This window comes from Pseudoliparis swirei, chromosome 7 (assembly GCF_029220125.1).
Source record: "Pseudoliparis swirei isolate HS2019 ecotype Mariana Trench chromosome 7, NWPU_hadal_v1, whole genome shotgun sequence".
NCBI classification, from domain to species: domain Eukaryota; kingdom Metazoa; phylum Chordata; class Actinopteri; order Perciformes; family Liparidae; genus Pseudoliparis; species Pseudoliparis swirei.
In genome coordinates this window covers 17,048,627-17,071,327 of record NC_079394.1, presented here as the reverse complement: position 1 = coordinate 17,071,327, position 22,701 = coordinate 17,048,627, and the positions used below count along the sequence as shown (strand labels likewise).

Genomic DNA, 22,701 nt, shown 5'->3' with positions numbered 1-22,701 from the left:
TCTTGTATTCATCTCTTCTTTCCGTCTGGATGAATAACGCCTTCATCTCATTATTATATATCGTTTCATATTTAAAAAATAATACAACACTTTCCTCAAAGTCCATTCTGATGTCTAAATGAGTAATTTACATTCCTTTAAGTTCTGCCAAGTATTTGCATTATTTCACCTGTAAATATGTAAATTATGTTTTGTTAAATTATTTTGTATTGTCTCTTTCTTTTGATTTCTACATGCGAGTAAGAAAAATGAATAAAAAGCAATGCTGTCAGGGGGGAAATATAATTTATTAGATGCATAAACATTTTCCACTGCATTATATTATGATTTTTCTTTTTTTCCTAAGTTTTTATAAAGTTTTTTATCTTGTAGACTGAAATATATGAAGTGTTTTTTTAAATATATCTAGCCATTTTATTTAGCTGTTTTGATCAAGTATTATGGACATTTTACATATAATAATATATATTACTAAGTTATCTATTGCATTAATGTATTCAGTATTAAACGTATTAATTCCTAGAAATGTTATGAGAAAAGTGTTTCTATTTCCTAAAAACTATGTATAGATAAAACTGAAAACTGTCCTTAAAGCAAACAGCTGTTGGAAGGGTGCCATGTGGTGGTGGTGGTGGGTGTCATATTCATGCATTAGGAGTACAATGTGACGAGGGATCTACAAGCCACGCCCACCGCCTCAGGTGTCCACACAGCGCGCGCCCTGTAGTTTCATAAGGTGTAACTAATGTGTAATTAAACACTTTATTGTCGGTGTCGTGTTGTTTCCGCCTCTGTTCGCTTTGTTCGTGACTCGTCGGTCACACCCTGCGGAGCGGGTTCGACCGACAAAAATACCCGGTGTTGTAAGAGGCCGGAAGAGGCGGAGCCTCAGCATTCGATTCAGCCCACAGCCACACACACACAAGATACTCACTTAGTCACTTCATCGTCGTCGCGCGCGCTCGTCTCACAAACCGCCGCCGCACCGGCAGCAAAACAAACCGCCGAGCGGACGTTCCGTCACCGCGTGCCATTGTGACGTAAAAATCAGTTTTCAGGTGAATCATTCTACTGCGGTAAAGCAGGTTTTCACACCAACAAAGGGGAAGTCAAAGTACGGGTCACTTCCGTTGGTTTCCATAATAAACGGTTACAATGACACCGCCGCGCCTCACACGGCGGCCAATGGAGAGCCGGTGTTACGGTTTAAGAAGCGACTGTGAACCGAACGCGTCCGTTGTTGTCGTAGCTATTGAAAATAGGAAGCGAACACGTATAGCTGCCCTCGTGAATGCCGCATTGTTTAATTTGTCTATATTATCTATGTGAAAGGGGGTTAATACGGCAATACAAAATTAAACAAAGCAGGCATCCATAAAGACAGCTCTACGTGTTCTCTACCCTATGTTTCGCACGGCTGTCGTAACCACGACAACAACGGACGCGTTCGGCTGAAAAGTCGCCAGTTAACAGAGTCACCTGTTAAACCGTAACACAGGTGTAACAAAGTGTAAGAGGGAAACACACGTTAAGTTAACTTTGTCAGTATAAAGTTGAAGAAAGAAAAGTAAAAAACAATCACAAAGGTCCATAGAGAAATATATCTCAGGTTTATTAATAACTTTCTTCACCTTCAAAACTCATTAAGACAAAAGAATTATAAAACAGTATTTACACTTCTGTGTTTAAGGTACAGCATGCAGAGACCCTGAAGGACAAGTTTATTTGTTTGTCCTCCAAAAAAACAAAGAAAGCTATGATCCCAAATGCATTACTCATTAAAAAAAAAAATCTAAATATTACCGAGAGTTCGAGGTATAAAGAAAAAAGAAAAACATTCAAACACAAACACACATTTTGAACCCAAACCCAGAAGAATTTACATAAACAAACATTTTATTAAACAATCTCAGCCATAAAAATTTACAAAACGAACAAAAACAGTCCTTTGAAATTAGTGGTTTTTTTGTGTCAATTTTTTAAAAAATAGTTTAGGAATGAACACTAATAAATGTCTAATAATTCAGTACAGTCATGAACGAGACCGTAAACGCAACAGAACGGTGAGTCCGTGAGCTCCTTAAACCTTTGACAGCTATTAAAAGATTTAAAACAAATAAAAAGCAGTATCATGTTTTAAGAAGTCAGATGTTGACGATGATGAAATCCGGGTCAGTGGCCGTATTGCAACAGAAGCCACTGAGGCGGAAACTTTGGCAATTGTTTTTGGCTTCTTTTGGGGGGGGGGGGGGGGGGAGAGAGAAAATACTGCTTTCCTTGCTTAAAGTGCTTTTATTTTGAAATCCGGGCAGTTTCAACGTCCTTTAATTCCCCTTCTGAAATTATGGAAAACGATCTATGTGGAGTTTTTGTTTTAAAAGATGAAAAACAGAATTTTTTCTCAGAAGCAGTAAAACATCAACAACACACTGATTGAGTTTAAACATTCCTTTCAAAATAAAATCATTTTTTTTTTCTTTCACCGGCATCTCTCAAACAAATGAACATTTTACTCGTGTTTTTCCAAAAATAAATGTGCATCTACCACTGAACTGGATGGTCGAAAAGATGTCCGTGTTGGGAGAATTTAAAGAACAATAAAGGACATTATTGTGGCATCAGCCCGCCTTGCACTCAATGGTTCGCGAGTCATCATGGGAGTTGTAGTTTTTGACATTCCAGCACAGTAGATTTGTTAATTTAGCTTTAGGAGATATATACGAATATGGACATTAAACCAGGGGAAAATATATTGCTTCTTTTCAAAATAAAGGAAACCCCTCTATGAGAAAGTAATCGATCTTGGGCGATTTTAATTTATGGAGGTAAATTGACCTCCTGACCTTCAAAGAAATCATTTTAAGTGACAAAAGACTCATCAGCTGTGAAAATACAACACCACCATGAGCGATACTCCACATGCAAAGTGTTTAGTTTTCAATTTGAATTTTTGGGGGGGGCACAAAAAGACCTAAACATAACACGCTTTCTGTCCAAATATTTTATAATTCAAACACCACAATCACCAGTGCATAAAGAGAAAAGTTCACGTTTTTATTCATTAATTTTGAGCAGATTTCCCCCCGAAGTTTAACTCCAACCAGTGAAGTCACTGACGTGTTGGACTTAAACATTTAAATATCACGTGACGGCACCACGCTGCGTTTAAAGGACACCAGGAATCAAACGGACGTGTTTTTTAAGGCAGTGTGAGGCTAATGAAACTCATGGTTGGCACACCGGTGACCGGCTCACGCCCGCTGGCCGACGAGGAGCTTGTGGTTATCGCCGCTCGCGTGACAACAAGGAATGACAGAAATAGGCCATCTTTTTTTAAGGTTTTCCATGAAAACCACGTTGTGCTAATTCTTTATAAAATAAAACAGAAGTGAAATCATATTCCTCTTTCTCTAGCGAGCTTTTATAATTCCTCTTTCTTATTGGAGAGAGTCTCGTTAAAGATGTCGGTTAAATAGCTTTATACTTTACTCGCTTGTGGAATTAAGAGCTAAAAAAAAAAAAATCTGTTGATTGAGACTGAGAAACTTTAGTGTCTTAAATTAAGACTACGACTCCTCCTGAAGAACTACGTTTCCCAGAATTGCCATGACCAACATTTAGGAGTGCAGATGGGAACCCGTTTGGGATTTACCTGTGTATTCAAGTGGAAAGAAGAAGGAGGAAAGAGAAGAAGATAAGGAGAAGAAGGGATAAGGAGAAGAAGGGAGAAGAAGCAGAAGGAGGAGAAGGCACCAACGGCGGCGCAGCAAAGATGAGTGAGTTCCTGCATTGCATTCTGGGACATGTAGTTGCAAACCAATTGCCTGACGTCTTCACGGGAACAACCAGACGAGGAAGCAGCCCTTTCTATATCTTTGTTTAAAAAAACAAAAATAAACGTGGCTGTATGATTCACTTCTCATGTTGTGTATCACAACAACAACAACAACCTATGAAATCAATCGACGGGAAAAAAAAAATCCATCAGGAGACAAAATGTTTGAGGAAACATTTCCCTCTTAAAGTCTCACAGGGTGAAATATGAGAGTTCTGTCAGAATCATGAGGTCATTAAATAAACTTCATCTCTTCTCAGGAAGATGATGAAATGCAGCGGATGTCGAAAAATGTTTTGACCCCCGAAAAAAAACAAAAATGAAGAAATCCCAAAACACAACCGATCAAAAGGAACATTTAAACATGTAAAATCTCTTAATGAGGCAATACAAATCACATTTCTCATCCCCTCACATTGATAATAGTATATTTACACACACACATAAATAAAGTCTCAGATTTCTTAAAGTATTTTCTAGTCAGAATGTGATCAAGCTTCCCTCTTTTGGTTTCTGTTACACACACATCTGGTGATGCACACGCACACACACACACACACACACACATACAGCCTGCAGTCAATTTTCTCACCAGTAGAAGGCAGCAACACACTCAGGCCTAAGCAAGTGTGACAGCAGTCATGTGACAAACCACTCAACTGATAGAAATAGGACACACACACACACACCACCCTAGGAAAAGACTCATCAAATCAAAGTTCTCTGAAACATCGTCCGTCTTTGTAAAAAATAATCGGTGAGTCCACGTGAGTCTGATTGTCTTCACACACAGAGCTAGAAGCCTCTGTGAACGACTCAACCGGAAACGAGAATTAAAATGTTATAGAACCCCCCCCCCCCCCTCATCCACACCCCAAAAAAACAAACAGAATAAAGTTTTGTGTGTCGTCTCACACAGAATTCACCAATAAATATCTCTATAGATTCTAGGGAACATATATTACTCTGTACGCCGACATGTTCGTCTTTGTCTTCTAGCTGTACGATGGCGACGCAGGCTGCTACACATGCGGCGGCGTGTGTGTGTGTGTGAGGAGGAGGAGGAAGAGGGCAGAGTCTCTGATTAGGGACGCACACACACACACAAGGGGAGAAAACTCGCCGAGAGGGGGAGGAGCTTCCGAGTCCTTCAGATCAGTTAATACATTAAGGAACATGTGCAAACACACACACACACACACGGATTCTCCTTCCTGCCGATGAACTACCATAGATGAGTGTTCCCACAATAAAGTGTGTGTCTTTAATCCTTTGCATATTTACACCATACGCATGCACATGGCTTGTCTCTTTATATCAGTGTGTCTGCACCCCCCCCCTGCCCCCCTCACACACCCCCACTCCTCTCCCCAGCACAGATGTGTGTGTGGTCGTGTGTGCGTGCAGACGGTGGTGCTGGTGGTCAGATGCTGTTCTCCAGCTGGCTGTGGTGGTTGGCCTCGTGCGGCGAGTTCTGCTCGTGGAGGAGGAGCGTCGTCTCGTCTGGCCCATTCTCCGTCAGGGTGGAGTCGGCGGCGGGCGGAGGCGCTTGGTCCAGGCTGATGGCGTCGTGGCCGCTTTCCGGGGACTGGGGCGTGCTGTCCAGGCGGGACGCCATCAGGCCATTCTGGTACTGGGACCGCGTGATCTGAAGGGAGGAGGAGCAGCCGGGTCACGCTTACAACACACAAACTCCTCTTACCCGTCTGTTCGTCAACGGAGATGTTTTGGTGGGAGGGGCCTAGTTTGGGGGAAATTGGCCGCAGGCGAACAGATTGAGATCGGCATGTCTCAAAAAGCAAATTCTCCAAAAAACAGTTGCTTGAAAGCAGTAAAACAATATAAATATATACATACATACATATATAAATATATGTATATATATATAAACATGTATATAAATATAAGTATATATATAAACATGTATATATAAATAAATACAAATATATATAACTAAATATGTATATATAAAAATATGTATATAAATATATTTATATAAAAATATGTATATAAATATATATGTATATAAATATATATTTAGAAATAGATATTCAGAAATAAATAAATATATAAATATGTAAATAAATAAATACCTATATAAATAGATATTTATAAATAAATACATATAAATGAATATTGTATACACTATTTGTAGATCAATAAATGGAACATTTAGGTTCAAATTTATACATTTTGGTTGAAATTCAAATTGATGAAATGTCACATAGATGAACTACACACAGCTCGTTCACACACTGACCAATGAAAACGTCGCGATGGAAAAGATTCAAACCTGTGAACCCACCTTCACAAACTGCAGGTCGGTGAGCGCCCGCATGCAGAAGTCGGGCGTGTACGTCTGCGCCGCGGCGCCGCTGTTGAGCTGGCTGTTGCTGCCGCTGACGGAGAGCGTGTCGGTCCGGTCGGCGCCGCTCAGAGACGCCGTGCGGCTCAATCCGCTGACGTGGGACGGCGAGTGGAACTCTGCGGCGCATAAAAACAAACAAATAGGTTATTAGCAGCTTTTATAAAGGGACGTGATCGTGTGAGGAAACATCCGGCAGCTCGGCGAGCGTCAGCACATTAAATGAAAAGCTTTGTTCTGCCGGTCAAAGACAAAAGACTCAAAGACGCCAGGAGGAGACGCAGCTTCAAACGCTGGTTAACGACACACACACACACACACACACACACACACACACACACACACACACACACACACACACACACACACACACACACACACACACACACACACACACACACACACACACACACACACACACACACACACACACACACACACACACACACACACACACACACACACACACACACACACACACTTTATTACCGGTAGGTGTGAGTCGTCCAGCAGGGGGCCTCAGTGAGTCATAGGAAACCGTTTTACCTGGACACGTCAACTGTGTTAGCCTTCAGGGGTACGATGCTCGTTAATCGTGGACCTCTACACACTTCTAGTTAGTGGTTAGGTTTCACTAATTATGGATTAGCTTGCACTAATTAATTAATGTGTTAATTGTGTCAGTCTTGAGATCACAAGAGGCCTTTTTATGGATTTAGATCAGGGGTGCTCAATACGTCGATCGCGATCTAGCAGTCGATCAGAGTATTGGTAGATCGCATGACATTTAAAAAAATTGCCCCGCCCCCCTGTAATGTTCTCTATAACACGTCTTTGTTCTTTTATTAAACTAAACAGCCGTCTGTTGTTGATCATCTCTACACACCAGCATGTCATTTCTGTCTCAGCGTGTTAAAAAAGTGTGAGCACCCCTGATTTAGATCTACGACTTTACGTAAGCGCTCGAAGCCTTGAAAACGTTTAATAAGAATAATTTGTCCAAACTTTATCGAAATGTTTGCGCTAATTTGCCGTTTACGTCGCGTCTGGAAGCAGAAAGAGCAAAAAAAGTTGAAGTTTGTTGGTTTCTCCCATTTTCAGTCTCACATGACTCGGCACAAATGTTAAAAACTAAACACGTTGAGCTCCATCGAACATGAGAAAACTACATTTAAGTTTTTTAAATCCATAATCTGCATTGTGGACGGACGATTACGGTCAAGAAAATAGACAAATTTACCAAAATCACTTTCTTTATTCTAATAATTGTTTTCATAAAAAATGTATATAATAAAAAACTGTTACTTAAAAAATTCTAAAAAAAGAATGTTATTTTAAAAAACCCATTTTCAAATAAAAATTCTAATAAAAAATAAAATAGAAAACATTTAGAAAATAAGGTTGTTTTTAAATAAGTTCATTTTTTAAATACAAGTTTTTATTTTTTTAAATAAAAGTTTTTATTTTTTAAATAAAAGTTTTTTTTTTAAATAATAGTTTTTCTTCTTCTCACTTTTCTGACTTAACCAAAGAGAACAGAGACCTGCTGGATCTTCAAGACATTCGTTCGTGGTTCTGAGAATCAAAGTGGACCCCGTCGTTCCAAGCTGCACGTCCACGTCTCGTCATGGCGATCGGGGCCGAGTATGATGGTGGGGATGCATATTGGAACTTGGCCTTTTTTAATTAAAGTACACGACATATTTATTATCATTTGTCGGTTTTTTTACGCTAAAAGACTACGATCTACATTCCAGCAATCAACGCCGCTCGGGAGTCTCGGATACTACACAGTGAAAGAGGGAGGGGATAGGACGACAATAACACCCACAAATAATTTTCCTAGGATGCATCTGAACAGCTCCGCCTCCCTACTTCGTTCTTTGCATCTACGCCAGTTACATATCTTAACAAATTTAAATAGTCGGATGTGTTTGGACGCATCCGGGTCCCATCCGAGTGTCTTGTGGTGTCCGATCCTTGATCCCTTTATTTACCCCTGTTGACCCATTTCTAAAAAGGCCACACCTGGTGAATCAAGAGTCAGGCCTGCCTGCTCTACCACCCCTCCATCACCCCCCACCAACCCTGTCCTTGGTGTTAAAAGGACCCAGACATGCCGGAGTTTACCTGGCAACCGAGAAAACAGAGAAAATCTCTTAAAGGGGAGGTGGCGAGGACGAGGTGCAGCCACTGAGAGGAAGGAGGGAGGGAGGGAGGGATCGATGGCATAGAGGGAGGGAGGGAGGGATCAATGGCAGGGAGGGAGGGAGGCAGATCTGGTTCACATGGAGAAAAAAGAAAGCATGCACGGAGAAAACACAGATTACATAGGAAACATCGGAAGGAAGGAGATAAAATGATGCTTCACACCTCTCTCTCTCTCTTCACCTGAAAGAGTGAGCAGTCGAGATGAAAAGGAGAATAGAAATAGAGGAGCTGTGGAGGAGGAGACTCATCTTGTGTTTTATATTTTAAATGTTTTATGTTTTTACATTTGCAGTTGAGCTCTTTGAAATGTGAAAACAAAACTTTCCTTTAACTCTTACCGAGGGAACCAAAAAGAGCTTCACTTAAACATAAATAATAACTTAATAAATATCAGTTTAATAAATACCAGCTTAATAAATATCAGTTTAATAAATCTAATCTTAATAAATATCAGTTTAATAAATCTAATCTTAATAAATATCAGCTTAATAAATATAATCTTAATAAATATCAGTTTAATAAATATCAGTTTAATAAATATAATCTTAATAAATATCAGCTTAATAAATATCAGTTAAATAAATATCCGAAGATGCTTTGCGGTGAGAAGCTAGAAGGACGTGAGGAATAAATAGTTATTAATTGTGAATTTATTGTGAACTATTTTTATCCACATTATACCACAGTAGATGAAAAATATTTTTGTATTACTACAATATTTTTTTCTTTTTCTTATTAGCCTTTTTTCATTCCCTAAAACAAACAAGATTCCAAATGTTCCTAAAATAAATAAAAATGGTTTATAATAAATGCATTTAGGAAAGCAGTGGAGGCGATTGTGCTCCAACATTAAGCCACTAGGGGGTCGTAGAGGTATTTAAACTGGAGACATGACACTGACGATACTAATTTAACCTTTAGAGATTCATTCATAGGAGGAGAGGAGAGGAGGAGAAAGAAGCGAGGAGAAGAGAGGAGAAAGAAGAGAGGAGAAGGAGAGGCGTAGGACTCACCCAGTGTGGGAGCGCTGATCGCCATGACGCCGTAGAAGGAGAACGGTCCAGTCTCAAACTTCATGTTCTCGTTTCCGGCCTCGACCTCCACTCGACCCTGAAGACAACAACAACAACAACAACATGAGTCTCGTGACTTTATTTATTAAACACATTCCTCTCTGAAAAACAAAAGGCTCCTGAAGCATCAGGTGACCAGAGAAGAAGACTTTAAAGTCATGTGACTCAGCTCATCAGCTGCTACAACGATGACATCATCACATCCTCACGCCACAGAGACGAGCTGAAACTCATTACTTTCATCATCAACTCATGTTTTTTTATCATCGGTAATGGCGAGAAATATGAAAAAATGGCGGTTGTACCGACTCGAGTCAAAAGGTGAAGAATTCAAATGTCATCACATCCTGACATTTGAGAATCCCGTTATGTTAATTTCTGCTTAAAAATTACTGAAACTGAGATGCAGATAATCTTCACGTCAAAGAGAAATGGGAGGGAGGGGAGAGGGAGGACAGGGGGAGAGGGAGGCCTCCGGTTAGTACGGTGAGTCTGACCGGCTGGAATGTGTGAACTGCAGCAACAACACGGAACAGTTAATCCACCTGTAACACACACGCACACGCAGGAATATCTCTTTTATTATCCTCAACGTGCGCTGCAATTTCAAATAATTTAATTCATGGTGATATAAAAGAGGAAAATGAGCAAAAATAGACACTTTTGAGAAGCTGGAATATATATAATATATACAAATAAAGAAATATATATTATATATATAAATAAATATATATAAATAAATAATGATACTAAATAAAAAATAAATAAATAAATAATAAAAAATAAATATATATACAAATAAATATTATATATATAAATATGTATTATATATAAATAGAATTAAAAAAATAAATTAATAATAATCAGGAATAAAAGCCGTGATGATACAAATCTAAACATTCTGTTCAGTTTCCTTTGTTCCAGAGGCCTTGAGGACGGTTGTTAAGAGGAGAGGTTGTAATAGTGTTGGAACGGGGCCACCCTGGAAAATACAGTTCAGAGGCAATATATAACACAATGTGTGTGTGTGTGTGTGTGTGTGACAAGCTTATAAGTTATTAACAGGTCTGTTAATAACTTGTAACAAACCAGTAGGGGGCCCCGCCTGAAAACCACACACACCTTCAGACAATGTTTGTGTGTGTGATTGTGGTTGTGTGTGAGTGTGAGTGTACCAACAGTGTTTAGTGGTCGGTTACCACGTGTTTGTCACAAAATGATCCGCTGACTTCAGTTAATGGTCAAACTAAACAGCTTGTGCAAAGTCACCGAGTCATTCATGCTCACACACACACACACAGCCACACACACCCACACCCACACACAGTGTGGAGGGCAATGAGATTAACACAACACTTTATACATAAGCCTCCGAGCATCACCAAGTGACGGAGCGACCCACTTATTAAATACAACGGGCTGAACTTCAACTCCTCTTTAGGTCGTTTGAATGGATCCGGGGTCAAAGTCAAATTTGCATTCAGATTTTCATGAATCTGAGAAGAGCCGACAGCCTGAGAGAGTAACACAACATCTTTATAGGCATGAACCACGCCATAAACAAACTGCTGACAGGACGATTACGAACACATACACACACACACACACTCTATAAAAGGAGTGGAACAAGGACACTGAATTATCTGTAACTGAGGTTTTCTCTTAGTTCCCATGAGTCCACCAGACATACGTAATGTAAACACACACACAAACACGTACACACACACATACACACACACACGCATACACACATATAGACACACACATTCATCTCAGCATCAGACGTACGTAATGTAAAAACACACACGTACACACGCACGCACACACACATTCACATGTACACACATACAGACATACACACGTTTACATGTACACACACAGACATGTACACACACACAAATTCATTCATCCCGGCAACAGCGAGAGAAAAACATTTAGCATTTTTTTCTAATCAATAATCTGTGTAAAACATTACATTTAAATAGTTCTCTCTTTCTCTCCTCCCGTCTGCCCCTCCCCCCCTCTGTTTTCCAAGGAGGTTTGTTGTTGTTTACAGGATTCGAGCGGCTCGTTAAGCCGATGCTTCGCCAAGTCGTCTGAGGCTGTTCAGAGGAACTGGAGGTTAATTATTTAAATCTCTGCAGCGTCCAGAATGACCTGGAAGATTAAATATTCATGAGCTCATCATCTAATGAAAACAGTTACTCAATGTGAGCATCGATGAAGAATTCAGGGTTAGACAACTTAAAAACTAATGAAAGAAGGAAAGTGTTTTACCTGGATGGTCATTAAAATAATAAGAGCTTAAACTTCACCTCGTTTCCCTGAAGTAGACGTCATCTGAGACTTAAAAATTGAACCAAAACAGAGGATTTGCTGCAGAGTCACTCAGGAACGATCCACAACAGACAGTAATCCCCCCCCGTGTGTATGTGTGTGTGTGTGCAGCTCACCCCCCCCCCCCCCGCCGCGGTGGCATGCCGACACCAAATGCCAAACCTCAGCGGATTATTCCACATGTGAGGTCTCACCACAACATCCCTGACAAACATCCGGATCTCCCACCTCGAAAGGGTGGGGGGGTGGCGGTGGGAGATGAGCTGACACACACACACACACACACACCGGATCAGTGGACGCCAGCTAATGACTGTTTGGGGACGACGACGTCATCCACGTGGGAGCCCGAGTGTGTGTGTTTGTGTGTGTGTGTGTTTTCCCCACCCCGTGGGATCGGAGCGCAGGTGTGTGTGTGATCGGAGATGTGTGACAATTCGCAACGTGAAACTGTACACACTCGCTGTGAAACCGATTGTGCAACACATGCCGTTCTCACATTTCTGTGACTTATTTTATAGATTTTTTATTTATTTATAGCATTTACTGCATTTTTTAGTGTTTAAATTGTGTATTTTAATGTTAGTGTAATTCTGTGCGTAAGGAGGACATGTTTTCAACTGTCTGTTGACAGGCGAGTGTCCTTCCCTCTCTCCATTATCGGCTTATGTAATAATCAATAAGAGAAGCTCCGCCCCCCGTCTCCAAGGTATTTATTTTTACTTCTTAAGTATAAATCGTTTTTTAAAGACAGTTTCTTAGCGTGGAACAGTTTATTAAATTCCCCCGTCACTAACATGGTCACTTTTGGTCACTTGTTGTAAAACAACAAAGATGGCGACGGCCAAGGACTAAATTCAATAAATGAGTACAAAGTACAGTCTTTTTGGAGTCTGGACTTGGGAGTCCAAACTGGATCGGGGACGACGGGGAGGACTTTTCGGACTGTGATTGGAACAGCATTGGATTGATGACCACATGACATCCACCACTGTTCCTGTTCTTCTTACTTCTTTATTCACTAAAAATTATTTTTATTTTTACAAAAAAAAAAACAAAAATTACAAAATACATTCAACAACAACAACAGTAGTAAAGTAAGTCAACTCAGTGTAGTTTTCTTTCTCCTCCGCTATTTTTTTGGTTGCTGGTTGTGAAATGCATTCTGGATCTGGCCTGAGTACGCATAAGTTCTCTCTGATGCATCCTCCGGAAAGTGGGAGGATCAAGTCACATCCGGGTATTTTGACCGTGCTTTGCGAGAAGCGAACTTTGAATTGGAACCAGTGGCGGTTCGTCCATAGAGGGCGCTAGGGCGCCGCCCCTCTTAAAATTTTTAGATGAAAAAAAAACAGAAAAAAAATATACATCCTGTCAAAAAACATTATATGCCAAATCATTTAAATAGTAAATATACCGTGTTGACGCGCTAAATGTGTGTGGGAGACCGTCAGCCTGTCAACAACCACTTAAGTTAATGTGAAAAAATATAATATATCGCCACTCATTATCACGGAGAGAAGCCCCTCCCCTTTTTCGAGGCGATCTAACGTGCGTGTGCGGCATCGAGAAAACATTTCACAGTCTTTTCTGCAAGGACGGCTTCTCATTGGCGGATGAAACGTGAATCTTGGGTCGCAAAAATGTGCGCTCATTGGCCAATGACATCGTTTTATTATTTCACGTGATTGGACTATTCGGCAGATCAGAGACGTATCGTTCCCTCAGCCAGAGAGCTCCACGGAGCTACGGGAGCAGGTTGCTAACGGAGCTGTCAGCTGGAGGCTCAGTGAGTAATGCGCTGTTTAATTTCCCCTGTCTGTTGTTCCAAAGGGACTGAAACTCTCTGGACGACAACGGGGTGAGGGATCTAAAGAGCTGCAGACAAGTGTCAAGCACGAATCTTGCCGCAGTTATCTAGCTAAGAGCATGGAGCTAACTCGCTAACAGCCTGAAGCTAACCCTGTTTACAGTCAGCAGAAGGAGACCGAACTGGCATCGAAAACACAACGAAGAAGTTCTGAAAAACAGACACATTCCCTCAAGAATAATGGAAACAGGCTGGTCACAGACATGATTGACTTTAACCAGAGAGTAAAGTGACCACTTTAAAGAGAGGAGGCTACTTGTCTTTACAGTAGTGGGTCTGCTCTGTCACCCAATGTAACATGTGATCTCTTTCTGACTCTATTCTGCTCTGAACCTCTTTCATGTGAGGGTGAAACTCTTTTATTTTGCAAACCTCTGAAACCCAACCCAATGTTCCTTAAAGCTGCTCTGAACCTCCCATGCCCAAAGTTACCGTGTGTTGATAGTTGTTATTGGACAGTGTTGAGCACGCTGTGTTCTTGAAATAAAGCTTTGTTTTTTACAATATTCTACTCAAAACCTCTTTTCTTCTCATTGTTGAGTGCTATTTAAACTGCGCTCCCCCCCAAAAAAAATTCACCAGCCGCCACTGATTGGAACATGTACTCGGGCTGCGACTGATGACGTTTCACGAGTCACGAGGACACAAGTAGAGGGAAGTACGCATAGGAACGCATATTGAGAAACGCCGAAGGTTTAAAAAAAAAAAAGTAATAATGCAATACCCAAACCAACCACTGGGTAACGTCACATCAACTTCGTCCACTTCTACTATTCAGTCAGGACGATCTGGACTGGAGCTACAAATAATAAGATCTCTCTATCTCGGCTCTATTGGCCGAGAGCGTGCTCGGCCGCGGTGGCCATGTTGAGAGCCGCGTGGAGTCAATGGATACGCTCTGAAGTTCATACTTAGCGAGCGCTGAGGGAGCACCGAGTCTCGTTGTTTCAACGCCACTCTTGGAAAACCTGTCTTTTTTTTTCAGTTTCTCATCGTCATTTTGAATGTTTTAAATGCGCACATGGTTTTCGGGGAGCGCGGCGGCGTACGGTGACCTACCGACATCCGCCACTAGCTACAGCTCAGAGACACGTTTCAACTACCACAATGCGAGCTAAAGATGACCTTGGTGAGGGAGACGAGGAGGAGGAGATACGGGTCAAAGAAGCAAATGACTGAAGCAATAAATATATAGAAATGAATAAATATATATATATACACACACGTGTATATAAATATATATATAAATATATGTATATAAATAAATATAAATAATACATACATATATAAATTAATATATATAAACATATACACATATGAATAAATAAATGCATATATAATTTAATATAAAAGATATATATATCAATAAATATATATAAAAATAAATATATATCAATAAATATATATACAGGACTGTCTCAGAAAATTAGAATATTGTGATGAAGTTCTTTATTTTCTGTAATGCAATTAAAAAAACAAAAATGTCATGCATTCTGGATTCATTACAAATCAACTGAAATATTGCAAGCCTTTTATTCTGATTTATTGCTGATTATGGCTTACAGCTTAAGAAAACTCAAATATCCTATCTCTAAATATTAGAATATCATGAAAAGTATACTAGTAGGGTATTAAACAAATCACTTGAATTGTCTAATTAACTCAAACACCTGCAAGGGTTTCCTGAGCCTTGACAAACACTCAGCTGTTATAAATCTTTTTTTTTTACTTGGTCTGAGGAAATATTAAAATTTTATGAGATAGGATTTTAGAGTTTTCTTAAGCTGTAAGCCATAATCAGCAATATTAAAAGAATAAAAGGCTTGCAATATTTCAGTTGATTTGTAATGAATCCAGAATGCATGACATTTTTGTTTTTTTAATTGCATTACAGAAAATAAAGAACTTTATCACAATATTCTAATTTTCTGAGACAGTCCTGTATATAGAAATAAATATTGACTGAAGCAGTGGGAATAGGACTTGTAGATGGCGGGATGTGTCACAGTGAGTCAGTGAGTCAGTGAGCTAAAAAAAACACGTCGTTCAAAAGGTATTCTGCCCTTTCTCAGAAGCACTTTAGGAAAGTATTACACACAAGTTGACTTTCAGAGTTGAATGTTGGGTCTCATCAGGGTCTCACAAACGGCCCTTTCCCATTTCCCTCACCGCTTTTCACTCATACATCAAAGTTTAAATGCTTTTTATTTATTTATTTTTTTTACTCGGAACGAACCGCATGTAACCCGACCGTGAAGCCAACGTGCACGACACAGGGCAGCAGTCAGTAACCACAGTGGAGGTCACGTACCTGCAAGATGAGGACGAAGTAATCGACGGGCTTCCCCCTCTGGTACACGTAGTGCAGCGGCGAGCGCTTGTCTCCGTCGATGAACTTGATCTCCTGGATCACGTCCGGGTGGCGAAGGATCCGCAGCAGCACCTTGTCCGAGATCTGAGACGGGCTGAACGAGCTCACCTCTGGAGGGGTGGGGGGGAAGCGAGAGAGAGAGAGAGCGAGAGAGAGAATGAATACAAACATTATACGTCTGTTTAATGTCTATTTAATGAGTTTAATTACATGAGTCACTCCAGCTGTAATCCGTACGAGACAAGCGATTAACGAATCGAGAGCAACGGAGGATTCTAAATAAACTTTAGACAGAGTTCATTCACAGGACTGCACAGATAGAGTAGACGGTACATGAAGAGATCGTGTGTTTTAAGTGATATAAATGAACATGAATGGACATGAATGAGGGATTATTTATTTATTATTTAAATGCATTCAAACGAAAATCTGCAAAGTACTAAAAAGAAAAGAAACAGAATTATGTCCAGACCTGTTGACTGACATGTATATAAATATATAAATAAATAAATATAAAATATATATATATATACATAAATAAATATAAATATAAATAAATCTACATAAATATATATATAAATATATATAAACACTACCGTTCAAAAGTTTGGGGTCACTTAGAAATGTCTTTATTTTTCAAAGAAAAGCACTGTTTTTTCAATAAAGATAACATTAATCAAAAATACACACTATACATTGTGGTAAATAGAATAGAATATAGAATATATAATTTATTTTTTTAATCCCCCAAAGGAAAATTCTGTCTGCATTTAACCCTTTTAGTTAGTAGCAAGGAGCAAGCGCCCGGGAAGCAACTAGGGGGGTTCAGTGCCTGCTCACCAAGACGACGACTTGCAACTAATGGGGAGAGCGGGGATCGAACCCATTAGTTGCCTATTATAGGTGGAAACGTCTGGTTTCTAATGAAATATCTCCATAGGTGTAGAGAGGCCCATTTCCATCAACTATCACTCCAGTGTTCTAATGGTACATTGTGTTTGCTAATCGCCTTAGAAGACTAATATCTGATTAGAAAACCCTTGTGCAATTATGTTAGCACAGCTGAAAACAGTTATGCTGGTGATATAAGCTATACAACTGGCCTTCCTTTGAGCTTGAAGAACAAAATTAATACTTCAAATATTAATCATTATTTCTAACCTTGTCAATGTCTTGACTATATTTTCTATTCAATTTTCAATTCATTTGATAAATAAAAGTGAGTTTTCATGGAAGACACAAAATTGTCTGGATGACCCCAAACTTTTGAACGGTAGTGTATATATATATACATACATAAATATATATACATAAATAAATAAATATATTTATTTATATATATATATATACATAAATAAATATATATACATCTATATATAAATAAATATATATATATATACACACACACAAAACAATACATATATGCACACACACTATATATGTGTGTACATACACATATGTATACACACCACCCACACACACACACTAGCGTTGTGTATTTCACAATCAGAGCTCAACCTCCATCATCCACAAAGACAAACTAACTGATGTCATTGTGCGTACCGAGTGGATGACATCATGACATCACCGCCTCACAGTGAACATTAATGTTGAATGTGAAACTCACTCTGAGATTAAATGTTCCAGGAAGTTTTAAACTTCGTTGCTCAGAATAAACACACGGGGGACGTGTCAAGTACTAAAGAGTCCAGAGTCTATTCATAGAGAACATTAAGAGGACTTCAAAGGCTTTGTCTGGAATACATCTCTAGAGGTCACAGCTGGCTCTACATCACTCATGAGTTTATTCAAAGTAATTAAAAAAGGAAAATCGAGACTTCCTGGAGAAGAAAAAGAAGCGAAAGAAACGAAGCGTTTCCAGCTGATCCGAGAGGCTTTTAAAAGAGTTTATAAGTAACTATAAGTCCACGGTTTACAAGTTATACATGATCAAATGTGGGTTTGTGTGTGTGAGAGAGCGACAGAGAGGTGTGTAAGTTATACATGATCAACTGTGTGTGTGTGTGAGAGAGAGAGAAAGAGAGGTGTGTAAGTTATACATGATCAACTGTGGGTGTGTGTGTGAGAGAGAGAAAGAGAGGTGTTTGTGTGGGCGTGTGTGTGTGTGAGAGAGAGAGAGAGAGAGCCTGTCTGTGTACCTGTAGCCAGGAAGCGGTGTGAGGCCAGCAGCAGTTGAGGAGAGATCTTCACTTTTGAATCGTTGTCGTTTCTAAAGGCGGAGAAATCTCTCTTGTTCTTATTGGGCACCACCTTCTTCCTGGTGCGGTTATCAGCTGGAGGGACACACACACACACACACACACACACACACACACACACACACACACACACACACACACACACACACACACACACACACACACACACACACACACTCACACACACACACACACACACACACACACACACACACACACACACACACACACACACACACACACACACACACACACACACACACACACACACACACACACACACACACACACACACACACACACACACACACACACACTTTATTGAGGCGGATATTGCGCAACAGCCTGGTTAAAATAATCTTGTTGTGTACAGATTATCTCATGTTGTGATTCTACATCAGTGTCTAACGTCTAAATACCTCAACATAAGTCATCAGAGTTCAATAAACAAAGAGGTTTCTGATCGTCTTTGATGCTTTTAGGTTTCCAGAAAGTCTTCTTTTCAAAATGAGTCTTTTGTTTTGTAGGAGAATTAAACGAAAGAGACAAAGTTATGTTGGAATAAAAAGTGATTACCAGGTGTAAATTACCCCATGGAAGGTTTATTGTTTGGGGTTGATCGCCTGTTTAGTGTTCGATTTATTGGTTTTGATATTGTATTGTTTCAAAACAAATATTTTTATTTATTTCGTTTTTGCCTCCGTATTATTTTTATCTTTTATTTCTTTCTTTCTTTACTTTTGTTTTACTTTCCCGTTTTCTTCTTTACAATCATGTAAACTGAATACACACATACACAATAAATAACTGTTCTCTGATCATTGTATTTCATATTGTGCATTATCATCAATAAAATATACATATTTATTTCTTTATTTACGAAACGGCAGTAAAAAAAGAAAAATCTTTTTTTATTTCGTTTTTTGCCTTTGAAATGATTTGTAATCTTATTTTTATTTGTTTCCTTTTTTTGTTTTACTTTCCTGTTTTGTTCTTTACAATAATGTAAACTGACTAACACATTCACAATTAATAAATAAATGTCCCTGTGTGTCATGTTGTGCATTATCATCAATAAATTACATATAATTATTTATTTGTTTTTTAAACGGCGGTAAAAAATAAATAATTATTTTTAATCTTTTATTAATTTAGTTAGTTCTCTGATCCCTGTGTGTCATACTGTGCATTATCAGTAATAAAGTCCCAAACAGACTCAACTGTAGAGGTCGGATTCGTCCAGGATCTCTGACTTGATGATCTCCTCGATGACGTCCTCCAGCGTGACGAGGCCCAGCACCTCGTAGAACGGGTCGCCCTCGCCCTCGTTGTTCACCTTCTGCACGATGGCCAGGTGGGATTTACCTGGGGAGGAGCAGAGTCGTCAGTGGGTGGGTGTGTGTGTGTGTGTGGGGGTCATTCTGTAAAAACAATATATTTATATATTATATATATATACACTACCGTTCAAACGTTTGGGGTCACTTAGAAATGTCCTTATTTTTCAAAGAAAAGCATTGTTTTTTTCAATGAAGATAACATTAAATTAATCAGAAATACACTCTATACATTGTTAATGTGGTAAATAACTATTCGAGGTGGAAACGTCTGGTTTCTAAAGAAATATCTCCATAGGTGTATAGAGGCCCATTTCCATCAACTATCACTCCAGTGTTCTAATGGTACATTGTGTTTGCTAATCGCCTTAGAAGACTAATGGATGATTAGAAAACCCTTGAAAACCCTTGTGCAATTATGTTAGCACAGCTGAAAACTGTTTTGCTGATGAGAGAAGCTATAAAACTGGCCTTCCTTTGAGCTAGTTGATTATCTGGAGCATCACATTTGTGGGTTCGATAACTCTCAAAATGGCCAGAAAAAAAGAACTTTCATGTGAAACTCGCCAGTCTATTCTTGTTCTTAGAAATGAAGGCTATTCCATGCGAGAAATTGCAAAGAAACTGAAAATGTCCTACAACAGTGTGTACTACTCCCTTCAGAGAACAGCACAAACGGGCTGTAACCAGAGCAGAAAGAGAAGTGGGAGGCCCCGGTGCACAACTCAGCAAGAAGACAAGTACATTAGAGTCTCTAGTTTGAGAAATAGACGCCTCACAGGTCCTCAACTGGCAGCTTCTTTAAATGGTACCCGCAAAACACCAGTGTCAATGTCGACAGTGAAGAGGCGACTCCGGGATGCTGGCCTTCTAGGCAGAGTGGCAAAGAAAAAGCCATATCTGAGACTGGCCAATAAAAAGAAAAGATTGGTATGGGCAAAAGAACACAGGCATTGGACAGAGGAAGATTGGAAAAAGGTGTTATGGACAGATGAATCCAAGTTTGAGGTGTTTGGATCACACAGAAGAACATTTGTGAGACGCAGAACAGGTGAAAAGATGCTGGAAGAGTGCCTGACACCATCTGTCAAGCATGGTGGAGGTAATGTGATGGTCTGGGGCTGCTTTGGTGCTGGTAAAGTGGGAGATTTGTACCAGGTAAAAGGGATTTTAAATAAGGAAGGCTATCACTCCATTTTGCAACGCCATGCCATACCCTGTGGGCAGCGCTTGATTGGAGCCAATTTCCTCCTCCAACAGGACAATGACCCAAAGCACACCTCCACATTGTGCAAGAACTATTTAGGGAAGAAGCAGGCAGCTGGGATGCTGTCTGTAATGGAGTGGCCAGCACAGTCACCAGATCTCAACCCCATTGAGCTGTTGTGGGAGCAGCTTGACCGTATGGTCCGCAAGAAGTGCCCATCAAGCCAATCCAACTTGTGGAGGTGCTTCAGGAAGCGTGGGGTGAAATTTCAACAGATTACCTCAACAAATTAACAGCTAGAATGCCAAAGGTCTGCAATGCTGTAATTGCTACAAAAGGAGCATTCTTTGATGAAAGCAAAGTTTGAAGAAAAAAATTAATACTTCAAATACAAATCATTATTTCTAACCTTGTCAATGTCTTGACTATATTTTCTATACATTTTGCAACTTATTTGATAAATAAAAGTGTGAGTTTTCATGGAAAACACGAAATTGTCTGGGTGACCCCAAACTTTTGAACGGTAGTGTATATATATATATATATATATATATATTAGAGATGCACCGATCAGGTTTTTGGTGCCGATCACCGATCACTGAAATCAGTATCTGCCGATCCGATAATACCGATCACCGATCACGGTGTCGATTGAAGCATTCTATTTATTGTGTAGCATTATTGCCTAGGACTATGATGAAATACATATATAAAGCAACTCAAACATGAAAGAAATTACCGATTTCTTTAAACATTTCGGACTTTTACTTTGAAAAATGTCCTAATTGATACATTAAAATTGTTTGATTGCTATTGTAGGGGATTTCAGATATGTATGGCACACATCTGCATTATTCATTTCCTTGAACTCTTGGGGAAATCTATATACAGGACTTTTTTTAACATACAAAAGTCAGACTTATTTTTATAAACTCTTCCTTGGTACAGTAAAAATGTTTTAATGTTAGCATAATTTAAGCTAAATCTTAGAAACGATCTATAAAGATACAAAATCAGTTCATTGTTTACTTTTATATGTTAGTGTTTGATTTGTCGACATCTTATTTTGAAAAACAGATGTTGTTTCACGTGGTTCTTTCCGCTAACTTTGCAAAACCGGATGTTTTCACGTAAATCCTTCCGCTAACTTTATCAAAACCCTCGCGCGCTCCTGATCGAATGTGTTTACCGTGAGCATCAGTCTCTAGGGGCTCAGACATGTGAGAGTCGGCTGAGTCGACCCAGAGATTCAACTCAGGGGACGGGGACGCCGCTCGGTGGTGAGGATCCCCTCGTGGACCTCTCACTCTGCGGCCCTCTCCGGGCGCATCGTCTCCGTTGCGATGCGCGGCGATTGAAACGTCTGATAGTTTTTCTCGCAGATGTTACGTCATCTGATCGGCCGTTTTGAGAACGCCGATCAAAACCGATAATGGGAATATCGGCCGATATGGATCGGCGCCGATCAGATCGGTGCATCCCTAATATATATTGTTCTATTGGGTCTATTTGTTCATTCATTTAATATTAAAAACTTGGACACACACATACCCAAAGGCACACACACAGACACACACACACACAGAGACAGACACACACTCCTGTAGTGAGTCACGTCTTCTTTTACGTCAGTTATTAAAGTGACGTGAAGTTTCCTAACTGATCAAAATACATCTAAGAAATCCAAACCCTATTTTTTCTTCCTGTTTCGGCACCCAAAAGCTGATAAAAGTTCAAAAACTGGTAGAGTCAGTGTTGTTGATGTATTATGTGATAAATATAATGGGGATGAACTAGAGTCGCATGTAAACTTTTGATTTGGCCGCAAAATATGGACTCAAAATGTTAATTTGTTGCATAGAGTTCATCTCTCAGC

The 22,701-nt window shown here is 39.6% G+C and overlaps 1 protein-coding gene across 3 annotated transcripts in view; it reads right to left on the bottom strand.

The window, feature by feature from the left end:
- Positions 1-1,582: 1,582 nt before the first annotated feature.
- The window catches only part of LOC130197334 (metal transporter CNNM4-like), a 31,477-nt gene continuing 10,358 nt past the window's right edge, over positions 1,583-22,701 (bottom strand). Inside the window, exons 2-9 of one of the 3 annotated variants that reach the window (XM_056419965.1) lie at positions 19,503-19,646; positions 18,222-18,356; positions 16,003-16,172; positions 9,425-9,521; positions 8,331-8,393; positions 6,690-6,746; positions 6,141-6,319; positions 1,583-5,483 (exon numbers count right to left, since the gene is read on the bottom strand). In XM_056419965.1, coding sequence (XP_056275940.1) covers positions 5,259-5,483; positions 6,141-6,319; positions 6,690-6,746; positions 8,331-8,393; positions 9,425-9,521; positions 16,003-16,172; positions 18,222-18,356; positions 19,503-19,646 — 1,070 coding nt within the window. In that variant the 3' untranslated portion in view covers positions 1,583-5,258. The remainder of the gene's footprint in view (positions 5,484-6,140; positions 6,320-6,689; positions 6,747-8,330; positions 8,394-9,424; positions 9,522-16,002; positions 16,173-18,221; positions 18,357-19,502; positions 19,647-22,701) is intronic. The other 2 variants (XM_056419966.1, XM_056419967.1) reach the window with 2 other exon arrangements.